General features: G+C 45.0%; 2 protein-coding genes across 2 annotated transcripts; both read right to left on the bottom strand.

Moving 5' to 3' along the window:
• Nucleotides 1–9,693: 9,693 nt before the first annotated feature.
• LOC122921406 (olfactory receptor 2G3-like) lies at nt 9,694–10,635 on the bottom strand. The gene has a single exon (XM_044271385.1). The coding sequence runs from the start codon at nt 10,633–10,635 to the stop codon at nt 9,694–9,696; it is 942 nt and encodes a 313-aa protein (XP_044127320.1).
• Nucleotides 10,636–25,232: 14,597 nt separating this feature from the next.
• On the bottom strand, nt 25,233–26,186 carry LOC122921405 (olfactory receptor 1019-like). Its single transcript, XM_044271384.1, has one exon. The coding sequence runs from the start codon at nt 26,184–26,186 to the stop codon at nt 25,233–25,235; it is 954 nt and encodes a 317-aa protein (XP_044127319.1).
• Between the last annotated feature and the right edge of the window lie 240 nt (nt 26,187–26,426).

Genomic DNA, 26,426 nt, shown 5'->3' with positions numbered 1-26,426 from the left:
GACTTGAATGGAGCCACGGAATTCGATTTGCAGACAATAATAGGACATTTTCTATCTTTATTTTTTTTTTGTGGAACCATTGAAATGAATGGTTCCGTATACCGAACGCAAAAAACGGCCCGCAAAACAGGGAAAAAAAAAACGATAGTGTGAAAGAGGCCTTATTGTCCAGACTGTCAGCAGATTTTGTTTTCAGTACAATCTCTAAGCCGACCACACCCAACTATATACTTCCCGTGATATCACCCCAGCTGTACGAAAGAACACCAGTGACTTTGTCTGCTTTCTCTAATGCAATGTCTTCTCTATATCTGAAACAATCTTTCAAAAACTGAACTACGTGTTTTCTCCATCTACTAACCTACCTAAACCTGATATCTCCCTCTGTGTGTGTGTGTGGCACTACCATCATCCTTGGGCAGCATGTCCACTGTCTGTTTTGTTTGACAGTAATCTTTCCTTTGTCCCTTATAATAAATCACTTGCCTGCTCAGGTCACCTGCTCCTCAAAAACATCTCTAGAATCTCTAAGGGATCATGTACATAAATCCGTGCCCGCCGGGCCCATGATGCATAGGGCTGCTGTATGCACACCTATTCACTTGCATCGGGTCCTCAATCCGCATCCTATGGTCTGCAATGTAAAAAAGTTGTGCATACACAAGTTTTTTGAGGTGCGGAGGCACGGACAGAAAACCTACGGAAGCACTCTGTAGTGCTTCTGTGGGCTTCCGATCTTTTCCTCCATTCCGCATTGCACTGTATGGGTCCACATCCTTGATACAGTAAGTGCCAGTAATTGCACAGATGCTACCTCCCTGTGCCAGTCAAAGCATGGTTCCACAGTGCTGCGCCCCCCCCTACATCTCTAACCTCTTTTCTGTCCACTATCCTACCCATGATTTCCATTCTGCCAATGACTTACGGCGAACATCCACCGTAATCCAAACCTCTCACTCCAGTTTACAAAACTTCTCCCAAACTACCCTAGTTCTCTAGAATGCCCTACTCCAAGCAATTCATAAGATCCACAGTTTAGGCCATCCCATAATCTTGGTCTTCATTTCCCTCCTCCATCATTTTTCTGAACCTGTTCAAGGTCAAATATATTCTGTACTCAAAAGCACTTCAGATACCGGCTGGTGACTGGCTTGTGCAGCCTTATATCTACTCCCCTATTCTATTAAGATGGCTGGACCATTGCCCAACTCAAGAACGTGTTGCGTCCTCCTGTGTCACCATCATCTCCTCATAGATTGTAAGCTCTTGCAAGCTGGGCCCTTATTCCTCTTGTTTAGATATATATTGATTGTACATGAACACCCCCTATTGTAAAGTGCTGCAGAATGTTAGCAAAGATATATACATACGTATTCGGTGGAACTTCCCTCTAATTTTTATTTTATTTTATTTTTTCTTAGTGAAGATTGTGCTAGGAATGGAGCTCAGCAGGTCCTGGTAGAAGCCATTGGCAACATGGGCTCTACCCAAGTTTCGCTGAAGAAATGCAATCAATATCTCTGATTTTTGTGGAGCCTTCTTGTCTGGAGAGATACATTTCTTGAGCTACTCTCATTTTGAGAATACTTGCATTGTAAAAAGGATGTCCACAGGTGAGAGCACAATTTTGGGGCAGATAACACCTAGAAAGTAGGAGGCCCCTTCTACTATAGCGTGTCTGCTAGATTCAAGCCATGGGGTAAAGGGACAGGCACAGATGGGCTTCCCTCTCTAAGGAGTTATCATATGAGCTCCTTGGCCACCACACCTTGGATCAGTTATGGGGGTGGGGTAATTATGAAGACACAGAATTATTTACTAATTGCAAGTTTTTTCTTTTTTTTGCAGATGAGTAAGCTTTTGTTCAAACGTTCTTCACCAGCCATGTTAAATTAAGCTGAAATTGTATTTTGGTACAATAGACTGATTTTGACACCTGCTCCCTCTCGAAAGCTGTGAGCCCAGATGCACAGTCTAAGAAGATCTTTTGTGCTTGAGAAAAATGGCATTTCCTGGACCAAGCTATGGATGAGCAATGGAGTAATCCCTGGGATTTCTACTTCCTAGGGGTTCCCATCTGCCCTGTTTTTACAACTACTTGACTTCCAAATTCAGCTGTATTGTTATGGTGGGACTTCTGATGGATGAAAGTTAGCTAGTGAGTTGGGCTATAGGGCAGTCTTAACCAGATGTGATATTTTGTGGAATCTACATTTATATGGAAATATTACTTGGCATTTCTACCATTGTGTGGCACTGATGTAAGAAGTAATGCACTGTAGGGCAGTATTTAGTGACCTATAATACCGTATGGCACAGTTCAGTGGGGCTGTATAAATAAACAATCATTTGACACACGAAGGCGAATAGAATAGCAGCAAGAAACAATGCTTTTCTTTAATTTTGAGGACAGAGACATTGCCCAATTTCTGGGCACTTGATATGAGGGTCCTCACCTACTACTGTGGCTTTTCACCACTGACAACAGCATGTCTGATATTCTAGCCCTAATGTAAATTGACAATATGGCAAAGATTACTTCTCATTAGTGGTGGTGTCTTCCTATACTACTGAATAAATTTGCTTATTTCAAGCAACTACCTAAACTTCCTAAAGTTAGGCTCCAAACCGTTCCTTGGAGATGATTGCTACCTGTCTTATTGTGATTCTAATCATTTTAACAATTGCATATATTTTGGTAACACATGGATGCGTTCTTCTACAATCAGCATCTCTCCTGTCCATGGTCATGGGTGGTGTTGGGGTGTTATGGGACTGAGCTTCTTTCCATACCCTTCACAGGCTTGGGGCAGGGGTGGTCTTTTTGGAAGAAAGTATCCCTGGGTTTTGATTTAACCTGGGTAACTTTCTTCCTCCACATGATCAGTCTATACAAAACCATGAGACACTTCTGTTCTATATACCTAATCCTTGCCATCAGCGATCCATCTCTATGGCTTTTACCAGAAGAAGTACAGGTCTAAGCCCTTCCTGATGATTAGAGATGTATGTAAAGTTTGATTTGGCAAATTTTACCAAAAATTGCTTTTTGGTAAATAACTTCATCAGTAGTGGGTGTAATGACAGGAAGCTGCAATAGCGCCACCCTTATCATTGTACTCCTCAGATGCTGTGTTCATACATGGTTGAGGCATCTGAGTGTAAAAACAGTGTGAAATTAACATTAAAAAAAAAAAAAATCTAACTTAATGCCTCAATTTGCTTGGAACGGGCCAGCTGCTGCCATCTTGCTTCAAGATCTGGAGCGAAATCTTGCGTGGTGCAGGATTACATCACGCCAGCCGGCTTGGTGCCGTCATACATCACCACGCATGGGATTTCGGCTGAGATCTTCAATCAAGATGGAGGAGGTAAGTATGATTTTATTTTTTACACTATTTCAGGTTAAATCGATTCTCTAGCACGAGGAAATTCGGCTTCGAGGCGAATCGAATTTATTCTGAATTTCGAATCCAATTCCACTTCAAGGGATTTAATTCGCTCATCTCTACTGATGATAAGTGAAGGTACTGTGGCGGAAAGAAGCCCACGCTTTGGGTGCTGAACTGCTTTCTTCTGGTATGGACTGCCTTTGTGTCAGACACTTTGAAGACTTTTTTTTGCTTTGCTGGTTTGTTACCGCTCACATCAGGGTTTGTGCTATCATGGAGAAGGATGGTAGATTAGTGGTGGTGGTTTACACAACTGTGTTCCTGGGTTTAAATCCAACCAAAGCTGTTATCTGCATGTATTGTGTTCCTAGGATTTCCTTTATTAAGGTGCAGCTTGGAGCTGAGTTGATGATGAGCTCCAAATGCGGGCCGTGAGGTATGATGCACTCTGTACAGTGCTGTAAAAGAAATGGTGGTCTACCTAAGATGATACCAATGAATATTACATTAGAAAAACAGTGCCTTGCAGTATATGTTGGCACTTGGACAGTACTCTATCTTGAGGAATAAGCTGCTCTCCATACTTTTACAGGGCGATGACTATCAATATTTTCCTTACTTCATGCTGTGGGGATATTTTCCTATTACGTAGTGGTTTCTGAATTATTGTTGTTGCCGACACAGAGAATCTAGAAAAGGGGATACAGCCCAAGGTTCCTCTAGGTGTAGCTACCAGATGATGAATGACTTATACAAGTGTGGAGAATAATAAACCCTTACTTGAAGATGCTGCATGTCGTCAGACCATCCAGGTCCTATCTGTTCCCAGTCCCAGAAGATACTGACTACTAAAGGCTGCCGATATGACTTGTCACCCTGCTTTCCACAGACCCTGAAGAGCATGTAAAGTGACATTGTGGTGGAGAGGACATCTTCTCCCTCACTTCTACTACTCTGCTCACCACAGCCTTACGCCCATATATCCTGTACACCTGCAGGTTCAGTTTAGCCCAGCATGCATGTGTTCTCATTTTGTATGGGGGAATAAGCTGAGGCTCCATCACAGGTTAGGGGTGGTGAGATGATCCTTCTAAAGGGTTCACCTACTGTTTATTGCCGCTGGTAATAGACATTGGGCATTTACTTCCTGTGATGAAGCCTGCTTTACGTGTACTCAGGGCTACCGTGCCTGTAATAGGAACAGTACTGATAGTGTGCTCCTGCTGTCCTTCTTATAGGCAGCGCAGTATATGGTCATAGCTTTGGGGAACTTGGGTCATGTATTTGACCAGCTGGTACTAGGCTATTGGGTCTTCTCCTCTTTCTGGTACATGTCATCATTCACCTCCTCGGACTTACTAGTACTGAGCAGAGTGGTGGCTCAGCGGTCAGCACAGGTGTCTTTCGGTTGTGAGGCTCCCCGGTTCAAATCCACCCAATGCTGTTATCTGATGGAGGTTCTGTGTTCTCCTGAAAGATGCAGCTTGGTGGTAAGAGATGAATGGAAGTATTCTTTGTGCTATGCAATTACAATTAATTGTGGTCTCCCTGGGGTGGGGAGACCAGTATATATTTTTTAAAAACTAAGTCCAAAAGTTACTTTTTTAATCCTAACTCTCATCCAAACATATTTCTTTTCCCCTCTCACAACTAACCTTCAAACATGTTCCTTTTCTCCATCTCACTACACACCACTTCTTCATCTCACACTAAATTACTTCACACATTACCACCATTTCCTCACCAAATTACTATACACCTCACACCCACTCACAACCTATTACCAGACAGCACACACTCTCCAAGCAGGTCTCACCCTTGATCAGATTTGAACCAAGGACCTCATTGCTCTAAGATACCAGCTCCAACTACTGGAGCCACCACACAGCTCAACACAAGAAACCACTCGGAGGTGAGCAATGACATGATCAAGCAGTGGGAGGAGGCATATTTCCATCAAGCCCACTGTGTTTTCAAAAATGCTTTTGCGTGTTGGGCAACATGGTGGCTTAATAGATAGCACTGGATGCTAGGTCCTAATCCAATTTGTTTTGCTCACCCATTTAATCCAGGGAGAACACACAAACTGCATGCTAGTGTTGCTCTTGATCAGATTTGAACGAAGGGCCTCACTGCTTTAAGACACCAGCTCCAACTGCTGGAGCCACCACATTGCTCAACACAAAGAGCAACTAGGAGGTGGGCAATGACATGATCAAGCAATGGGAGGAGGCATTCAATATATAATTTTTAAAAACTAAGTCCAAAAGTTACTTTAAATCCTACTTCACACTCACAACCAACCTCCAGTCCAAAGATATTTATTTTCCTCTCATAACCAACCTTCAAACATATTCCCTTTCTCCATCACACACCAAATTACTACACACATTACCAGCAATTCTCCATCTCACACCAAATTACCACCACTTACCTCTCTACACAGATCTCTCTACACAGATCTCTCCCTTTGTCAGATTTGAACCAAGGCCCTCACTCAACACCAACACCAACACCAACCACTGGAGCCACCACACTGCTCAACTCACAAGAGCACTCGGGGGTGAGCAATGACATGATCAAGCAATGGGAGGAGGTATTTTTCCATCACGCCCACTGAGTTTTCAAAAAAGCTTTTGTGTATTGCACAACATGGTGGCTTAGAAGATAGCACTGGGATGCTTGGTTCAAATCCAATTTGTTTTGCTCACCCATTTAATCCAGGGAGAACAAACAAACTGCATGTTAGTGTTGGTCTTGATCAAATTTGAACCAAGGGCCTCGCTGCTCTAAGACACCAGCTCCAACTACTGGAGCCACCACACTGCTAGAAACCATTAGGAGGTGAGCAATGACATGATCAAGAAATGGGAGGAGGCATCCAATTTGTTAAGATATTTGTTAAGACCTTCCCCATTGTGGTTTCAAAAATGTTGGTGGAGGCTTGCAGTGTTAGGATCCTTGGTTCAAATCCAATTTATTGTTGCATAATATATTATATAACCATTGCTACCTCTTACAGTCAAGCCAAAACCAAGGGAAATCCCACAAACTCCAGGTAGGTATGGTCTTTAATCAGATTTGAACCAAGGATCCCAGCACTAGCAATACACCAGAGCTAACCACTGAGCCACCATGTTTTCACTCACATGGCAGCTCTTTTTTGAGAACATTATGAAGTGAGGCAAATTTCATTGCCAAAACTTTAGTTTTTTTTATTAACTCCAAACTTTGTTTTCACCTCACACCCTTTATCTCCAGAAAACACATTTAGTTTCTTCCTCTTCAGGCCAAAGTACTACACACAATACCACCACTCACAAACAATTATCAGATGCCACACACTCTCACCCTTATTCAGATACGGACCAAGGACCTCACTGCTTTAAGACGTCAGCAATAACCACCACACCAAACCGCTATGAGATGTGTGATGATATGACCCAGCAATGGGAAGAGGTTCGGATTCAAATTATTTTGAGACCAAATAAGTGAGTGAAGGTGATCTTTGAGCTATAAAAGTAGAAGTAACAGAAGTCTCCCTAAGTGGAGACCAACAAACAGTTAGGTTTGTCATAGGAAAAATGTCCAAAAGTCTTTTCCGTGTCAATTGGGAGTCCATTGCCACCACACCTACAGGATCAAAGGTGTTAGTGATAACTGACAGTAAATTATTGACGTCTGTAAAATACAAGCTCTTTGACTGAATGAAACGTGAAGTTATCCCCTTGATAGGGACCATGAGACCACTGCCTTGACAGATGTGTGCAGGACCTGAAGGAAGGCAAAGCACAGTCCTGCAGTATGTAAGTGTTGCAACTCTGTAGAGGAAAAAAGGTTAGCATAGTCTGTAGTCTAGACCTATCCCTGATGTGTCTCACATTGATGCTCAAGATGTTAAAGGGGTTCTGCACTTTGTTTAAACTGATGATCTATCCTCTGGATAGATCATCAGCTTTTAATCGGCAGGGGTCCGACACCCGGGACCACCACCGATCAGAGGTTTGAGAAGGCAGCGGCGCTCCATCAGTGCTCGGCCTTCTCACTGTTTACCGCTGGCTCAGTGACGTCACGACTAGTATCACTGGCCTGGGCGGGACTAAGCTATGTTTACTTGAATGGAGCTTAGCCGCGCCCAGGCGAGTTGATACTAGTCGTGACGTCACTTGGCCAGCTGTAAACAGTGAGAAGGCCGCGGTGCTGCTGGAGCGCCGCTGCCTTCTCAAACAGCTGATCGGCAGGGGTCCCGGGTGTCGGTAAAAAGTGCAGAACCCCTTTAAGATTATACATGCTGTTACAGGAAAAGGGTGGCTCTTCATCTTTGGGGACTGATGGCTATGGAAACTGTAGTAGTCCCTTTTCCTCCAGTCAGTTGATCGGTTTGGACACAAGTTCTTTCATGATCTGCTCCATCACATTTTTTGAGGCAGTGGGTCCTTTTTTTTAATAAGTCAGTACCTAAACTGTCTCTCCCTTTCCTTTTCCTCTACAATAAAAAATTGGGTAGAATCCTCTGTAGAAAGGACGGCAGCAGTGGTTGGAGGAAAAGTTAGGTGTTTGCTGCATGGGAAAGGTGGGGTAGGGACCTGGAGATAAGAATGCTGAAGCAGAACTAGGGACGGTAAAGGAGGTAGCCTTAGTGGGAGTGATAAGGGGGTTGGAGGAAGGGGGCAGAGTCAGGAGAGAGGGGGGAAACATCCTCTTACCCTCCTTGTTGGCAGCTGAGGCTGTTGTCTGTGCAGGCTTTGCATTTACCGCTCCTTTTACCGCTCCAACTTGGGATAGTCTTTATAGAGGTGGGCCACCTGCCCGCTGTCCTTATATCAGTCACATTGGGGGCAGACTCAGAAAACCAGTTCATCAGTATGTTTCTAGAGTGTCAGAGCATATAGAAACTCCTTACCAGCGCTGTCCTTGATTGCATTTGATCCCAGGAATCCAAAACCACAAGGCAACTATGCCAAGCAGTGAGCCAGCTGTTGAGGTTTGTAGATGATAGGAATTTGGAAGTTTAAGGAGTTTGTAAAAAGTTTGAGGAGAATTTCAGAGGGAGAGGCAGAAGCACATTGATAGTGGGGAGTTGAGTGAAAGGGATTAATTCTTTAAATAGTCTAGGTCCTTATAAACTCTTTAAAATAGGCAAAATAATAAGCATTCCTCAGATGTTGAACATAAAAAAGCACTCGTCAACAGGATCAAACATATTGCTTGGCCTTGTTGACGCTGCTGATTAAAATGATACCTGTCTAGTGAATTTTTTTTTTTTTACTGTTTTCTGTCTTTTCTCCTGTTCCTTTTACCTCTCCTTCCTGACTCTTCCCTCCCACCATTCTTCCAATATGAATGCCTTTCCAGTCCTCCACGAAATGATTTTTTATATCTCAAGATTCAGAATTGTTCTTTGATTTGCAAGGTCAAGTTGTGCTCTCCTTCTTCCCTCTCTAACTGTAAAATGGCTGCTAGTATCTCTTCTTCCTATCTATACAGGTGGTAAACTGTGACGTAGCAGGTAGCAAGATGGCCACCACACACCTAACTTATTGACTGATGGTCAGCCTGGGGAGCCATGTTTTGTGCCTGTAGGGGACATGCTGCTGCTTTATACTACTTGTGATGGAGCTGGAGTTCAGGGAAGCTGAATACTGGCCAGAGTAGGTTCCTTCAAAATATTCCACAGGTGGCCTGACAACTTGATGGATCATTCTGCATATTTGATCACATGACTGCAATGCTACTGTCACCAGTTTCATGGTCATGTAATACTGTCTGATAGCCCTCAAAAGTGGATAGTTGTTGCATGAGATTGTCTCTTCCTCTTTCATCCACATCCTTGCTCCACTACACACCTGGATAATAACTTCTTCTTTTACCCTGTACCACCAGGGAATAAAATATTAACCATTTCATTGTACTTCATCCACTAGGTATTAACCACTTTTACAATCTAGACCCCCAGGAACACTTGGACCAACACACACTAACCTACACGTTTATTCTAGACTACCAGGAGTGAAACTATTATCATCCTTCTACCCAAGACCACCATAACTAGTGACAATAACCCCTTCACCATCTTAGACCATGAAGTAAATTTTATTGGCATGAAACATTTCTAAACCTGGATGTGTCCTTTAGTCTGGTGTATCTTAGAGTTTGAAGAGCATAGAGAGCGTTCTAATGATTTATACTGCAAATATAGTAGGACAATGAGACCGCATTTAGACCATGACCTACAGTATGGCGTGGTTTTCAGAAAACTCATTTACTTTATTCTAGTTTAATCAAGTTTAGTTATGATAACTCACGTCAGCAGTTTTGCATGTTTTTTTATATTGGTTGTTATACACTTCTTAACATCCTTATTTCTGATGCTGTAGATGATGGGATTTAACATTGGAGTGACCACAGTATAGAGAACAGATATAATCTTGTTTGCCTCCAGAGATTGAGATGATCGAGGCTGAAGATAGATGGACATGATGGCTCCATAATACAGGGTGACAACAGTGAGGTGGGAGGCGCAGGTAGAAAAAACAGCATGTCTTTTTTGTGATGAATGGATTTTCAAAATGGTGGAGATGATATAAACATAGGAAATCAAAGTCAACAGACAACAACACAAAACAATGATCCCGGCTGCTACATACATGGCTATTTCGTTAAGCCAAGGATCTCTGCAGGACAATCGTATGAAAGGAGGCACTTCACAAAAGAAATGGTTGACATGATGAGTCCTACAAAAGGGAAGTCTCCAGGTGATGGACACTTGTATAAAGGAATTTATGAAACCAATCATCCATGGTATTAAGGCTAAGATGATGCAAAACCTCATGTTCATAATACTGCTGTAATGCAGTGGTCTACAAATGGCTACAAACCTATCATAAGCCATGACGGCAAGTAAGACACACTCTGCTGCCCCAAGTACTAATGAGAAGAACATCTGGAAGACACAACCTCCTACTGAAATACTCTTGTCTGTGGATAGAGTATTTATGAGTATTACAGGAACTACAGTGGAGGAGAAAAAGATGTCAATGAAAGAGAGATTACTGAGGAAGAAGTACATAGGGGTGTGTAACGTTGGGCTGATCCTTACAGTAATGAGAAGAAGGCAATTCCCCGATAATGTGATCATGTATATCACCACAAATACAAGGAACCCTATAGCCTGGAGGTGAGGGACAGTTGATAATCCGATTAGGGTGAACCATCTTGGAAGTGTTTGGTTGGCGTTCTCCATATAAATACCCAGAACCTTGAAGTAAAAACAAAGGTAAATAGTTATATAGAATTATATTAATGAGCCTCAGTTATAACAATTGTATAAACAGCCAATAAGGCAGACAAAAATTTGCTGATAGCTAAGTTTAATCTCTAGAGCTGGAAAATTACTTGGAAAAAAGAGATCATGTTGAACGGTATGTTCTAGATCAGGATATAGTCACCTGTAACTAGCAAGGTTTTGAGGAAGGGGATCTGGTCAAGCCAATGTAGTTAATTTTTATAAAGGAGTAAGCAGGAACCTTGATAAGGGTCTGCCAGTAGATGTAATATGCCTTTTGATAATGTCCCTGATATGTGGATATTGCACAAGATAAGATCCACTGGTCTAGATAGTAAAGCTTGTAAATTAGCTAAAATGCCATCTACAAAGTAGTCATGAATGGGTCATACTGGTTTCAGTGGTGTACCCCTGGAGCGCGGTACTGGGACAAAGACTGTTCTATCTGTTTATAAGTGATCTAGAAGTTTCACTTTGCAATACTTTCCTATATTTGCAGATTACACAAAACTCTGTAGTGTTAATAGAGTACCAAAAGCCCAAGCAATGTAGAGTTACCTATATATTCTGATCAAATCGGCAGCAAAGTATAGAGCTGATTTTAACATTCTTCTGGTTACCAGTGGAACAAGGCATGGTTTTTCACCACACTGCCGTCAAACAAGTGACCAACAGCTTTGTTCTAAAACCGTTGTCGCACTCCTCATGCCAGTGGTAGAAATAGCCATGTATGTGCACATTACCCATATATGCATGGTACACACATGCACACTACTCACATATATTCTCATTACACATGTATCACACTCTACGCACACATTTGCAAAAAATTTGTAATGTGGTTATGTTCATGAGTCCTGCATACGAGCACTAAGCACCATAGAACAGAAAGAGTTCCTAGTCAACCCTACCCACCAACTAGAAGATCATCAGCAGTGGCCCCAAGTTCTGCTTCCTTTAGTAATCTCTTGTGCCTGATGTTTTACTGAGCACCCTGTCCTCTTCAATAATTAGCCACACAATCAGGTTTCCTTATGTAGTGTCGTAAGCCAAGACCAAGAGTGAATTCAAGGAAGAGTAGTATCTGTCCTTAATATTTTCTCTACTCTTATGATTCACTCCTTCAAAAACTGCATCAGGAAACCTGAACACGTGGCCATACCGTCAGGCAGTTTACGAAGTTCTCAAAATGCATGTTTGGCTTTTGGTAGCAGATTTTCTTTTGCTAAAACCATCATTTTTATAATGGGAACCCCCAGAAAAAGCACAGATATTGACAATGAACAAGTAGTACTTTGGAATGCCTTAACTGAATGGGGATCTCAACCAGCTTAGAAATTTTCTACGGACTTTATCAAAGTGACTCTGCTCACCATCTGTCCTACCGTTCCTCTATGGCTATGAGAAGGTAATCTCCATGGATCCTCATGCTCTTCATGTCACTACCTTACATCAAATCCCAGCTATCCTTAAATGTGAGCGCACAGCTCTTTGTGGCTGTACATTAAAACAGGTTTTCCATAATTTCCATCTTTGTTTTGTTTTTTACAGTTTTTTGCAAAAAATTTAATATATACTGTATGAGTAGAGAACTTTTCAATGATGCTGCAGTTGAAATGTTTAGTATATTCCCCTATTACCTCTTGTCAAAATATAGAAGGACTTACCCCAGCAGAACGTGGCTTCCAGAAACTTGGTGACTGTGCTTAAATATATTGAAGCATTTGCTCATGGTTTAGACATTTTTTTGAAAAATATATATGAAAAAGAAGGGTTGGAATTGGCACTTTGCAGATAGAAAGATTTAAGACAGTCAATTGATATTTATAAAGATTAGGAACTTTATGTTTATGTGCAGATCATCTGAGCCAAAAAGAAGTCCCCAGGTTAGTTAGGAGTCTCTAAAGATTACTGTAAAGTCTTCTTGAAACTTAGGTTGGAAATTAAGAAGGAGAAAACTTTTAATAGGTTCTCCGTAAATGTTGAACTTAAGATTTGTACAACTTTTTCTCAAATTATTAGCGTCAGGAAGAGAAGAGTTATAAAATCCATGTAGTTGTAAACTTTTGGTTGTAATAAATTAGTTTACTATTTCATTTTTTTCACAGCAAGCTTGCAGACTTTAAGGGTTTAAAGTTAATAGAGGAGGTTTCCCATTCAGGACACTCACCGGATGAGCCATACTGGCTACAGGAAATGGAGGACATATGCTACGAAACAGTCCATTGTTTTCAATAAGAACTGTGTAATGCTTTATCCCTCCTGTGGGGGCACTGCAGGGGAACTGCAAGATTTACCTTCAGATTGTAGCTGATTATTTTGGTCCATGAATTGCCTTACATTGAAGCACCATGGTGTACTGTAACATCATGGTGAATGCATGGTTACAGTTGGTGTTTCTTGTTCCGCAGAGTTTTTGGTAACATGTAGGGATGAGCGGACCCGTGGATGTTCAGGTTCGGCCGAACTTTGGGTCAAAGCTCGGGTTCGGGACCCGAACTTGACCCAGACTCGAACACGAACCCCATTGAAGTCAATTGGGACCTGAACTTTGGTGCACTAAAATGGCTGTAAAAAAGTCATAGTAAGGGCTCGAGATCTGCAAAGGGAAGCAAAATGGGGGTAAGATTGCCCCGCAAACAAATGTGGATAGGGAAATGAAAAAAATTAACAAATAATAATCTTGAACTAGGAGGCAGAGGTCAAAGTGGAGTAGGAAATTTAGGAGGTGGCAGACATGGCGGTGTAGGTGGAAGCGGCGGTGGAGGAGGAGGAGATAGCCAAGACTGTTTTTTTTTCCATTATATTTTTTTTATAAATTCAGGAAGGCCCCAAAACATTGGGAAATGGAAAAGAGAACGCAAAGAGAAAGTGCGTTGAATTATAACAATGGCTGGGTGCGGCCGGTATACTTGTCTACTCAGCACAAGGTACGGACAAGTCCTGTGGGATCCATGCCTGGTTCATTTTAATGAACGTGAGCTTGTCCACATTGGCTGTGGACAGGAGGCTGCGCTTGTCTGTGATGACGCCTCCTGGCCAGCACCTCCAAGACGTAAAGGGCAAGCTCAGGCCATATGCCCAGTTTGGAGACCCAGAAGTTGAATGGGGCAGACCCATTAGTCAGTACGTGTAGGCGTGTGCACAAATACTGCTCCACCATGTTGCTGAAATGCTGCCTCCTGCTAAGATGTTCCGTATCAGCTGGTGGTGCTGGTTGTTGTGGCGTGCTGACAAAGCTTTTCCACATTTCCGCCATGCTAACCCTGCCTTCTGAGGTGCTGGCGGTGCCCCAGCTGCGTTGGCGACTTCTTCATCCTCCTCTGCCTTCGCCTTGTGCTTCCACTAAGACCCCGCTGTCAGGTGTGAATGCCATCAGCAGCGTGTCTACCAGCGTGCGCTTGTACTCGCGCAACTTCCGATTACATTCCAGTGACGGAATTAAGGACAGCACGTTGTCCTTGTAGAGGGGATCCAGCAGCGTGGCCACCCAGTAATCAGCACTGGTTAGAATGTGGGCAACACTGCAGTCGTTGCGCAGGCACTGCAGCATGTAGTCACTTATGTGTGCAAGGCTGCCCAGAGGTAAGGACAAGCTGTCCTCTGTGGGAGGTGTATCGTCTGTGTCCTCTGTATGCCCCCAGCCACACTCCAGTGATGCCCATGAGCTGGTTTGGGTGCCACCCTGCTGTGAACACGGTGCCTCCTCCTCATCATTCTCCTCATCCTCCAGAACTGTGTCCTGGCTGGACAGTTGTGTGCCTGGCCTCTGTTGGTGCAAGAACTCACCCTCCGAGCCACTTGTGAATGACTGGCCTGATAACTGTGGAAATGACCCCTCTTCCTCCTCCTCCTGTGCCACATCCTCTTCCATCATCGCCCGAAGGAGACATAGAAGTGGGACAGTAACGCTGAGGATGGCGCCATCGGCACTGGCCATGTTGGTGGAGTACTTGAAGCAGTGCAACACGGCACACACGTCCCGCATGGAGGCCCACTCGTTGGTGGTGAAGTGGTGCTGTTCCACAGAGCGACTTATCCGTGCGTGCTGCAGCTGAAACTGCACTATCGTCTGCTGCTGTTTGCACAGTCTCTCCAGCATGTGCAAGGTGGAGTTCCACCTTGTGGGTACGTCGCATATTAGGTGGTGAGCGGGAAGGCCGAATTTACGCTGCAGCGCTGACAGACGAGCAGCAGCAGGGTGAGAACGCCGAAAGCACGCACAGACTGCCCACACTTTCTGCAGCATATCGGGGTAATTTTGCAGAACCCTCTGCACCACCAAATTCTGCACATGTGCCAGGCAAGGGATGTGCATCAAACCAGCTAGGCCAAGAGCTGCTACGCCCGTTATTGCACACTACCAAGCCGGCTTGAGGCTCATTGGCACCAACCACTCATCGGTCTGTTGTTCCATGTCAACGGGCACCTACAGTCCAGCAAGGGTACCCTGTTAAATCAATAGATAACTAAATTTAATAAGAAATATGAAAGTATACATATACAAAAGAATCCTATACAGTTAATCCAAGGAGAGGCCAGGGTATGATCAAATACACAAGGTAAATGGTGGATAGAAGCGGGGGGCAGGGGAAGAAATCCCTAGCACTGATACCCTAAACTGGTCCTCTGCCCAGGGACGTCTCCTGGTGGTGGGGGCGCCCTGTCCACGTACCTAATCTCCAATTCATAACTGTCCCTGGTGAGGTGAACGGTGGAGGGAGACAGGTAATACGTGGTGCCCTAACGGATGACTAGCACAGAATGAGAGATTTAGTTAAAGAGGTGTCCACTGTATAATGCCCTCATGGCGTAACCAGGAGGTACAGGGCACACCAAGAGGATAAAATTATTATTACGAACAGACACACGCACAATTAAGCACAGATATATTGAAATAGATAACCTACAACCCCGACGCGTTTCACCTATACCAGTGGGATCATCAGGGGGTTATACGGGCTAGGTGTACTGAGGTCCTGGAGCCCATGCCAATGGTTATGGCCGTCCCAGTCCACTGATACGTGCGTAAATAGATACAAGAATAAATAGTCATTTATGACACAACAACAGACCCGGAATGGATAAATAATTGCCAAATGGCAAATTACATACGGTTACTCGACGGCATGGTAAGTAAACTCGACCGCCTAAATACACACTGCAGATCTGAGGTTGGCAATAGCAAAAGATCACGTACAGATCATTAGTGAGGAGGCTCGTGAATGAGAACACCGGGCCTACCTAGCTGATATGCACCCAAAAGATCAAGGTGCCACGGTTCATACCTCCTAAGGTGCAGGGCTAACCGCCAAAAAGATACATAGTGCCGCCAACAGTGTGGAGAAGTGGGTACCTACCCCTAAGGACCTCTATGTAATGCGACCCAGGTATAGGAATGCCGAGTGGTATAGTGCGGCCTAAAGTGTCCCTTTATATGTGTCACGGTGCTCCTATCTGAATACGGCTGGATCCTAGGCTTTGACTCCGAAGAAATAAATAGGGGGAATAATTGAGGGATTGGAAGTCCAAACCTTATATAAAGTTGAACAACAGCTTTACTTGAATAAATGTTAATTCAAGACAATCTTCAAGCTTTATCTTGGTCCCAGCAGGCTTTAGCATTAAACTGGCAGGCAAACTCGACTCTGCTAGATCTGTTTCTCTCTGGCTCTTCTGTACTGACAGGCTTACTGTATAACTTCACTTCTTCTGTATGCTGCACTTCTCTTCTTTATGGTATGTCTCTAGAATAGGCCAGGTCTCTTTCCTCCTGGCTCCTGAGGCTCCAAGCTTTGGCCTCCATGGCCAGCAGAGCTGAGGGTGCTCTGGCTGGCTTGGACATGTCCAGCAGAGACGTGTCCCTGCACACCTGTCCCCTAATTAGCCCATTAGAGATAGCAACAGGGTGCAGAAGTGATAATGCCACTCTGGGGCGTTACACATGCCCGTTGACAGCTCCTGCGCGATGTGGATTTTTTCCCCTAAACAGAGTTTCAAAACAGCCTGCTGTCATGGCTGTGCTGAAGTTGGTGGTGCAGGTGTTACGCTGACCAGATGAGGAGCCGGTAGAGGAGGAAGCGGAGTAGGAAGCAACAGGAGGCAACAAGAAACGTCCTGCAATCCTCGGTGGTGGAAGGACATGCGCCAAACTGCTATCTGCCTCAGTCCCAGCCCCCACTGCATTTACCTAGTGTGCAGTTATGGAGACATAGCGTCCCTGCCGTGCTTGCTGGTCCACGTATCGGTGGTTATGTGTGCCACATCCGGCCCCAGCCTGGAGATCCCTTTAGGGTGTTATGACCAACAGGTGTATAAACAGCTTGTCATGACGCTAGCTGCGGTAAAGCAGCAGGAGTAGAAGGCTCCCTTTTAAGATGTGTTGTTGGTGGTACACCCAGTGTAGGATTTCCAGAGTGGTGTAGTGCGGCCTACAATGTCTCTGCAGATGTTGGATGCACGTGTCACGATGCTCCTACCTGGAATATCCCTGAGATCCCAGACGTGGCCATCCGAAGCAGAGCAAGGGGTAGTTGAACTTGGATGATAAAGGAATGAATTGAGTCTAGACTTAGTTATAAAGTTCAAACACAGCTTTACTTGAATAAACTTGTCTTCAAAATAATTTCTTCTACTTTCCTGATTCCCAGCAGGCATTGGCAAACTTTGGCAGGCTGGTAAACACTGGTAAACACTCTCAGCCCTGCTACATCTGTTGCTATTTCTACCTGCTGCACTTTAGGTTTGCAAGGTTAAACAGGAATCCTTTCTCTTACTTTCTGCTGTATGAACAAGCTGGCTAAAGTCCTCAGCTTTCTCTTCGCTTGTGACTTATCTTTGTCAGATCGCTGGTGTACTCCAAGGAATCTATTCCTGGCTTTAGGCGATACTCACCCGGCAGGGGCGAGTCTCTCACCAAACAACCTCCCTCATGCAGGGGATTAGTGATGAGCGAGCATGCTCGGCCGAATACCAGTTCGGCTCGAGCATCGCTATGCTCGGCACATGGCGGTACTCGGCCGAGTACCGCATGTGCTCGAGCGCCATGCTCAAATCTCCTCCCCGCACGTTTTGCGGGTTTTAAGCAGCCAATAAAGGTGCAGGTAAGTACTGCCCTCACTTTAATGCCAGTAGCCATGTTGGCTGCTGGCATTACAGTGACTGGCTTGCTGGAAAGCATCATCGGGTGCTATATAGCACCCGATGACACGTGCTTGGATCAGTCATAGTCAGGGAGAGCAGAGCGTAGGAAGGGAAAGGCAGTGTAGGGAGCAAATTTCACAGTTATTATTCTAAGAAAGATTTTCAAAGACCCAAAAGTCCTTTTAAGGACTACTGTGTGTGTGTGTGTTTTAGAGCAGCAATATATTTTTACCTTCGCTAAATTGATTAGTCTCAGGAACATCCGTGCTGAGGAAGGGACAGAGTGCAGGGAGAGAAATTTTCAGTTTTTACTACCAAAAGCTTTTCAAAAGACCCCAAAGTCCTTTTAAGGACTACTGTGTGTGTTTGACAGCAGCAAGATATTTTTCTTTAATACCTATTAGTGATATATACTTTACATCATCTGCAAACTGTGTCTTTTTGCGTAAATTCAAATAATCAGCGCCACACCTATTGTCTATAGTGTGCGTTTAATACACATCCGTGACATATACAGTACTCCATCCGAAAACTGTTTCTTTAGCGTAAATTTAAATAATCTGGGCCTAATCTAGTGTCCATAGTGTGTTGTTTTCTATGACATATACACTACGCCATCCGAAAACTGTTTCTTTAGGGCAAATTTTACTAATCTGGGCCTAATATAGTGTCCATAGTCTGTGGGTTTCTGTGACATACACTGTCCAGCATCCGAAAACTGTGTCTGTATTGCAAATTCCAATAATCTGGGCCTAATATAGTGTCCATAATCTGTGGTATTCTGTGACATATACTGTCCTGCATCCGAAAACAGTGTCTTTTGCGGACTGTAAAACAATCTGCGCCACATCTAGTGACAAAACCATTAATATGAAGAAGGTGAGCACTAAGGGACGGCGAAGTGGACGTGATGCTGATGGTGCACGCAGAGGTCGTGGCACTGGACGCAATGAAACTGTGCCTGCTGCCAGTGTATCAGAAAAAAAAAAACAGCCACCATACCCAGCTTCATGTCCAACTTAGCTGGGCGGCGCAGGACAACACTGTCCAAGTTGGACCAGTGCGAACAGTTGGTCAGTTGGATTGCTGAAGATAATGCTTCCAGTCGGTTAAGCACCACCCTCTCTTTGATCAAGTCAAGTCTCTGTAGCTAAGAGTCTGGTCAACCGAATCCTCACTCTGATTATCCTTAATCCCACCATGGAGAGGCTTGCCAAACAAGTGATACCACACTCGGATATTCCGAGGAGCTCTTTCCAGCGCCACTTTTACATTTGACCCTTGCACCCAGCATGCTGGAAGAGGGACCTGAGATATTGTGCCCTGATTCCCAACCTATTGAGCCTTCACAGACTCAAGAAGATGACGGTGGTGAACAGCAATCATTCGTTCATGAGGTGGATGATGATGAGACACAGTTGTCAATCACTGAGGTTGTGGTTAGGTCAAGTCAGGAGGATGAGCAGAGTGATGAAGTAGAAGAGGAGGTGGTGGACTATGAGGTCACTGACCCAACATGGGAAGGTGAAAAGCCGAGAGAGGACAGCAGTACAGAGGGGGAAGGATCTGCAGCACCGCAACAGGCTGGAAGAGGCAGTGGGGTTGCAAAAGGGAGAAGTCGGCCCACACCAAACAGGCCCGCAACCATTACACCGAGCACCCCCATGCGTAAATCTACCTTGCCAAGGGGTAGGTGTTCCCCAGTATGGCGCTTTTTTGAGGAAAGTGCAGATGACAAAAGAGTGGTAGTTTGCAACCTGTGCCGTACCAAAATGAGCCGGGGCGTGAACACTAGCAACCTCACCACCACCAGCATGATCCGCCACATGGCATCCAAGCACCCTAATAAGTGGGCCGAACGCCTGTGTCCACAATCTGGGTCTTCGGGTCACACCACTGCCTTCTCTTCCCCTGTGTTACACACTGCTGGACAATCCCCTGTCGAAGGCGCAGGCCCGGATGCCCCTCGCCCTGCACCTGGACCTTCGCAAGAACCATCAGCAACAACATCCACTTCCCTGTCCCAGCGCAGCGTCCAAATGTCCATAACACAGTCATTTGAATGCAAGGGCAAATACCCACCCACAGACCATAGCACTAAATGCGCAACTTTCAAAATTACTTGCCCTGGAAATGTTGCCATTTAGGCTTGTGCACACTGAGGCCTTCCGCAGCCTGATGTCGGTGGCCGTCCCTCAGTACGCAGCCCCAGCTGCCACTATTTTTCACGGTGTACCGTGCCCGCCTTACACCAGCATGTGTCCTAGAACATCACCCATGCCCTGACCAACGAAGGTCCACTTAACCACGGACACATAGACAAGTGCTGGTGGCCAGGGACGCTACATTTCCACTGCGTGAATGTTGTGTCGTACCCTGGGATGGCACAGGTGCCACCCACGCCGAATATTGTGGGCCCTACGTCCATCAGGGTCTCCGCCAGCAGCTATGTTACTGGCTTCAACCCTCACTTCTCCTCCTACTCCACTTCCACCTCCAGCAGCAGTCAGCCATCAGTCGCTAGCTGGAAGCAGTGTAGCACTGCTGTAGGTAAGCGTCAACAGGCCGTGCTGAAGCTGATTTGCTTAGGGGACAAACAGCACACCACCGTAAGGGACCATACGGAGCTGTGGCTCTCGCCACTCAACCTACAACCAGGCATGGTTGTGTCTGACAATGGCCGTAACTTACTGGCGGCTTTAGAGCTCAGCAACCTGACACACATCCCATGCCTAGCCCACGTCTTAAACTTAGTGGTTCAGCGGTTTATTAAAACCTACCCCAATTTTCCAGAGCTACTAGTGAAGGCGTGCCGCATGTGTGCCCATTTCCGCAAGTCGTCCACAGCTTCAGCCGGTCTGTCAATGCTGCAGCAGCGCTTGCGGCTTCCAGCTCACTGACTGTTGTGCGACGTGAGCACGCGCTGGAACTCTACGTTCTACATGTTGGCCAGGCTTTGTGAGCAGCAGAGGGCAGTTGTGGAATACCAACTGCAACATGGTCATCACCTTTTGAGTCAACTGCCACTATTCACAAGCGAGGAGTGGGCAGTGATGTCAGACCTTTCTGAGGTTTTAAAAAACTTTGATGAATCCTCACAGATGGTTAGTGGCGATAACGCTATTATCAGCGTAACCATCCCACTGCTGTGTCTACTCAAACAATCGCTGTTGACAATTAAGGACGACGCTCTTAATGTGGCAGACAAGGAAATGGGGGAGGACATTACACAGGGTGATAGCCAGACCACCCACAGTGCGTCTTTATCAGAGCTAATTGTACCATGAAGAGGAGGAGGAGCAGGAGACGGTTGCCTCCGCTACAGAGGGTAGTACTCATGAAACTTTAATTCCATCTGTTCAGCGTGGATGGGCAGAAGAGGAGGAGGAGGATGAGGAGATGGAGAGTCATCCTGATGTCGACATCGACGTCTTGCCTGTTGGTACTCTGGCACACATGGCTGACTTCATGTTAAGCTGCCTTTCCTGCGACCCTCGCGTTATACGCATTTTAGATAACATGGATTACTGGGTGTTCACCCTTCTTGACCCCCTGCTACAAGGAAAACTTCTCATCTCTCATTCCTGTGGTGGAGAAGACAAGTAAAACGGTGCAATACCAGACGGTACTTGTCAAGAGATTGCTCCAAAATATTCCATTTGACGACGCGGCCGGCAGAGTCCGTACTTCATTAGGCAACCGGAGAAGGGAGACAAGGGGAACACACAGCAGTTCCAACAAAGGCAGGGCAACACTTTTATGACACCCCGCCAGCAACCTCACCCTGAAGCGTGGCCTAGTGGTACAAGGAGGGAAAAGTTTTAGAAGATGGTGACCGTGTCAGCGTCCTAAATGATCCCTCAGTGCCTTACAACTACTGGGTGTCCAAGCTGGACACGTGGCACGAACTTGCGCTCAACGCCTTGGAGGTGCTGGCCTGCCCTGCCTCCAGCGTTTTGTCTGAGCGTGTATTTAGTGCTGCTGGTGGCATCATAACAGATAAGCCTATCCGCTTGTCCACTGGCAATGCTGACAGGTTGACTTAGAGAAAAATGAACAAGGCCTGGATTGCCCCTGACTCCTCAACTCCACCAGAGGAAAGCTGAGCTGATGATGAACATAAAGGCAATTTCAATCTATCATTTATAATGTACTCAATCTACTGTAGTGTATTCCCATGCACCTTTTCCACCACAAAAAAGAGTGTATGATTGAATCTTGTTTTCTTCTTCTCCTCCTCATCCAGATTGTATATATTCCCTGTACTCAAATTTTTTTATAGGGTCAGCTCAACTGCAGGCCCTCAACTCAATTTTTGTTTTTAGGGTCAGCTGAACAGCATGCACTCGCATATAATGTTTTAGAGAATCAGCTGAACAGCATGCACTTGAAAATAATGTTTTAGTGCGTCAGCTGTACAGCATGCACTCGCATATAATGTTTTACAGCGTCAGCTCACCAGCAGGCCCTCGTCCCTCATGTTTTGGATGGTCAGATCATCAAGCCCTTGCTCCAAATGTTTTTGATTGTCACCAGCAGGCCACCAATCATAATTTTTCAAGGGTGTATATGATGCCCTCCTTTATGTGTAACAAAGGGTGTTTTGGAGTGCCGGTTCCTTGTAATTTTTGGCAGCCCTTTCCCTTAGTGCATAGGCTTTATGAGTGTAGGAGTCCCACTACCTGAACTATTGTACCACAATGTTAATGAGGCCCTCCTTTATGTGATATACAGGTTGTATCGGAGTGCCTCTTCCTTGTAATTTTTTGCAGCACTTGCACTTTATATACAATTGAATATATAGGAAAGAATGTTTTTTTTGGGGGGTTGTGTACGTATTTTTGTCAGTCTGTAAAAGTGGGTACAACTCGGACAACATGGTTCCCAGCAGCGACATGGGAGTCCAGGATGCATCTAGACATCGTCCCCATGCTGTTCCCGATCCATTACGGTGGTGTTTCTGTCACTTTCTGACCTTTTTCAATGAACTAGGCACCCTCCCCTCTTCAGAGCAGGGGGTGCCTGGTTGTCTCCCATTGACTTCCATTATACTCGGGGTGGTCGAGCACCCGAATATAGCAATGTATTCGGGCTGAACACCCGAATACTTTGGTGCTCGATCATCACTACAGGGGATGACTCACTCTGACCTCTATCTCACTTCCTGCCCTCACTGGGGAGGCATAGAGACTGGAATCAAGTTCCACTCTCTGCTAGTGTAGCACTGCCAAGCTTTGCTGCCACCCGCTGGTAAACCAAGCACATTACGTGATCATAATCAGATAGTATAACAGGAGATGCACAATGTGGAGAACCTGGAATAAATGCATTAAAATGACCTTGTTAGTGCATATTCAGACAGAGGCAGGGAGTGGGCATGGTAATGGCACTCGGGGGAATTACACATGGACCTTGCCACAGATGGTGTTGCGCAGTGGCAGCTGGGAACCATGTACTGTGGGACAGCCACCGCCATAAGGTTTTTAAAAGTCTCCGTCTCCACCAGGCGGAATGACAGCATTTCAAAGGCCAGGAATTTTGAAATGCTGGTGGGTAGCAGGGTACTTTCTCTTTCTCTCCACTATTTGGGAGATGGACAGCTGACCGCTTCCATGGGACAGTGTGGAGATGCTTGGTGATGGTGACGGTGGTGGAGGTGGTGGTGTTGCTGCCACATCATCTGTTTGCAGGGTGACAGGTGCCACTGTCACTCCAGAGGGGGAGGAAGAGGCCGAGACTGCAGCAGAAGAGGGAGCAGGAGGAGCCTGAGATATTTTATGGTTTTTGAGGTGTCTACTCCACTGCAGCTCGTGCTTTGCATTTAGATGTCTGGTCATGCAGGTGGTGCTTAGGTTTAGAAAATGTATGCCTCACTTCAGGCTCTGATTGCACAGCGTACAAACCACTCATGTCTTGTCATCAACACATTGTCTGAAGAACTGCCACGCCAGGGGACTTCTTGGAGCTGGCTTTGGTGTGCTCAGTCCCTGAGTGCGGTGGGCAGTAGCAGGTGTACTGTCTAGGGGACGGCCGCTCCACTTTTGCACCCTGCTCCCTTATTTGCTGTGCGGCTGGCGCTGTGTGACCACCACCTCTTCCTCCGAACTGCACACGTCGTCTCCACATCATCTTTCACCCACTCTTCACCCCTGCCCTCCTTGCTGGTCTGCACACTGCAGAAAGCCACAGCAGTTGGCACCTGTGTTTCGTCATCATCAGAGACGTGCTGCGGTGGTCTTACCATGTCCACATCCTGAAACATAAGTGGTTGGGCATCAGTGCACTCAATGTCTTCCATTTCTGGGGCAGGGCTATGTGGATGGACCTGTGAAACCCTGCCAGCAGAGTCATCAAAAAGCATAAGAGACTGCTGCATGACTTGGGGCTCAGACTGCTTGGCTGATTTGCAAGGGGGTGAGGTGAAAGACTGATGGACATGGGCTGCAGGTGCCAACTGTGGTCTTTCAGCAGGAGACTGGGTAGGAGACAATGTGAAAGAACTGGAGGCACTGTCAGCAACCCAATCTACTATCGCCTGTACTTGTTCTGGCCTCACCATTCATACACCGGTATTCAGGCCTTCAAAATATTGTTGAACATTCTGTCGCCTACGTGCACCTGAGGAAGGTGTTTCATTTGGGCGTGTAGCTGGCACAGATTGACCACATCCTCTCCCTACAACAGGAGCTCCACCAACACCAGCAGCACCACATCCCTTATTTGATGCTCTTCTCATTCTTTGGGATCACCCACTGAACTAACAGACAGATTAACAAAAATAATTTTCCTGTCACGTATGCAGTGCAGGTGTACCTCACACCAAAAATGGGTATATGTCACCCACTGATCTAACAGCCGGATTAACTATATTAATTTCCCTGTCACGGATGCAGTGCAGATGGGTACCCGAATTTGCAAAGTTCGGTACAGACCCGAACTTTGCAGTTCGGGTTCGCTCAACACTAGTAACATGGACTCACAACAGCGGATAACCTGGAGTATGTTCTGTGAAAGGCAGTGACCTAGTGCTTATGAGGACTCCCATAGGTTTTAGGAAGACCTTCTCAAAGTGGCTTGTTTCACATGTTTTCAACACTTTAAAGCTATCTGTTCAACTATTACATTCTATAATCATTCTTGTCAGGAAGTACCACGTACACTATGTTAACTGGTGTGCAAAATGGAGCAATTCACAGCAAAAAAGAAAAAAACAAGATGTGCAATTGAGGATTGTTCAAATTAAAACTGGCCTGGGCCAAAACATTTCACCTTTTTTTATTTCCCTTCTCCTGACTTTTTTCATTTTTCTTCTCTATCAATGCCTCTCCAATCTTGTTCAATTCTCCTCTGTATATGGTTTTCATAAAGTTCATCTGCTTTATTATAGTTGGATCATCCTTTGTTACAATAACTCAAGTCAGAATGTTTTTGGACAGTTTGTCTTGTTTTTTTATGTTCTTTATTATACAGTTCTTCACTTCCTTATTTCTGATGCTGTAGATGATGGGATTCAACATGGGCGTGATCACCGTATAGAGAATTGATGCAGTTTTGTCTGTCATCGGAGAATGAGATGATCGAGGTCTAAGATAGATGGACATGATGGTTCCGTAATAGAGCATGACGACAGTGAGGTGGGAAATGCATGTAGAGAATACTGCATACCTTCCCTGTGAGGAACGGATCCTCATAATGGCGGAGATAATATAAACATAGGAAATCAAAATCAAGAGGAAAGAGCATAAAACAATAAACCCAGCTCCAACATACATTGCTATCTCATTAAGCCAAGGATCTCTGCAGGAAATTCGTAAGAAAGGAGGCAGTTCACAAAGAAAATGGTTGATATGATGAGTCCTGCAGAAGGGAAGGCTAAAGGTGAGGGGCACTTGTATGCAGGAGTCTATAAAACCAACTATCCAAGGTATGAGGGCTAAAATAATGCAAACCTTAATGTTCATAATACTGCTGTAGTGCAATGGCCTACATATGGCTACAAACCTATCATAGGCCATGACGGCAAGCACGACACACTCTGCTGCCCCAACTATTAATGAAAAGAAGAGCTGGGAAGCACAACCCTCCAATGTAATACTCTTGTCTGCAGATAGAGTATTTCTGAGGATTACGGGAATTATGGTGCAAGAGAAACATATATCAATAAGAGAGAGATTACTCAGGAAGAAGTACATAGGGGTGTGTAGCGTTGGGCTGATCCACACAGTAATGAGAAAAATAAAATTTCCTGACAATGTGATCATATAAATCATCAAGAATAGAAGAAACCCCAGAACCTGGAATTGAGGAACGGTAGATACTCCAAGCAGGAAGAACCAACTTGGAAGTGTTTGGTTGGAAATCTCCATAAATATGCCCAGAACCTTGAAGAAAAGTTAAGATACCGTAGTTAAAAACTTTTACTGAATGGGATAATAAAAGAATGGTAATGGGTCTTACATATAAAGCTAGGGTAGACAACCAGTTAGATAATCACCTTCAAATTCTAAGTAACATTAGAAAATATTTTTTTTTGGACAACTACTGATTCCTAACACTTTTTCTTAAGGACTTTGCTTGGCTTTACTTAACTTGACTTCTTGGGAGTG

The sequence above is a fragment of the Bufo gargarizans genome, chromosome 11 (assembly GCF_014858855.1).
Source record: "Bufo gargarizans isolate SCDJY-AF-19 chromosome 11, ASM1485885v1, whole genome shotgun sequence".
Lineage (NCBI taxonomy): Eukaryota > Metazoa > Chordata > Amphibia > Anura > Bufonidae > Bufo > Bufo gargarizans.
The sequence above is the reverse complement of the archived record's forward strand: the minus strand, read 5'-3'. Positions and strand labels throughout refer to the sequence as shown.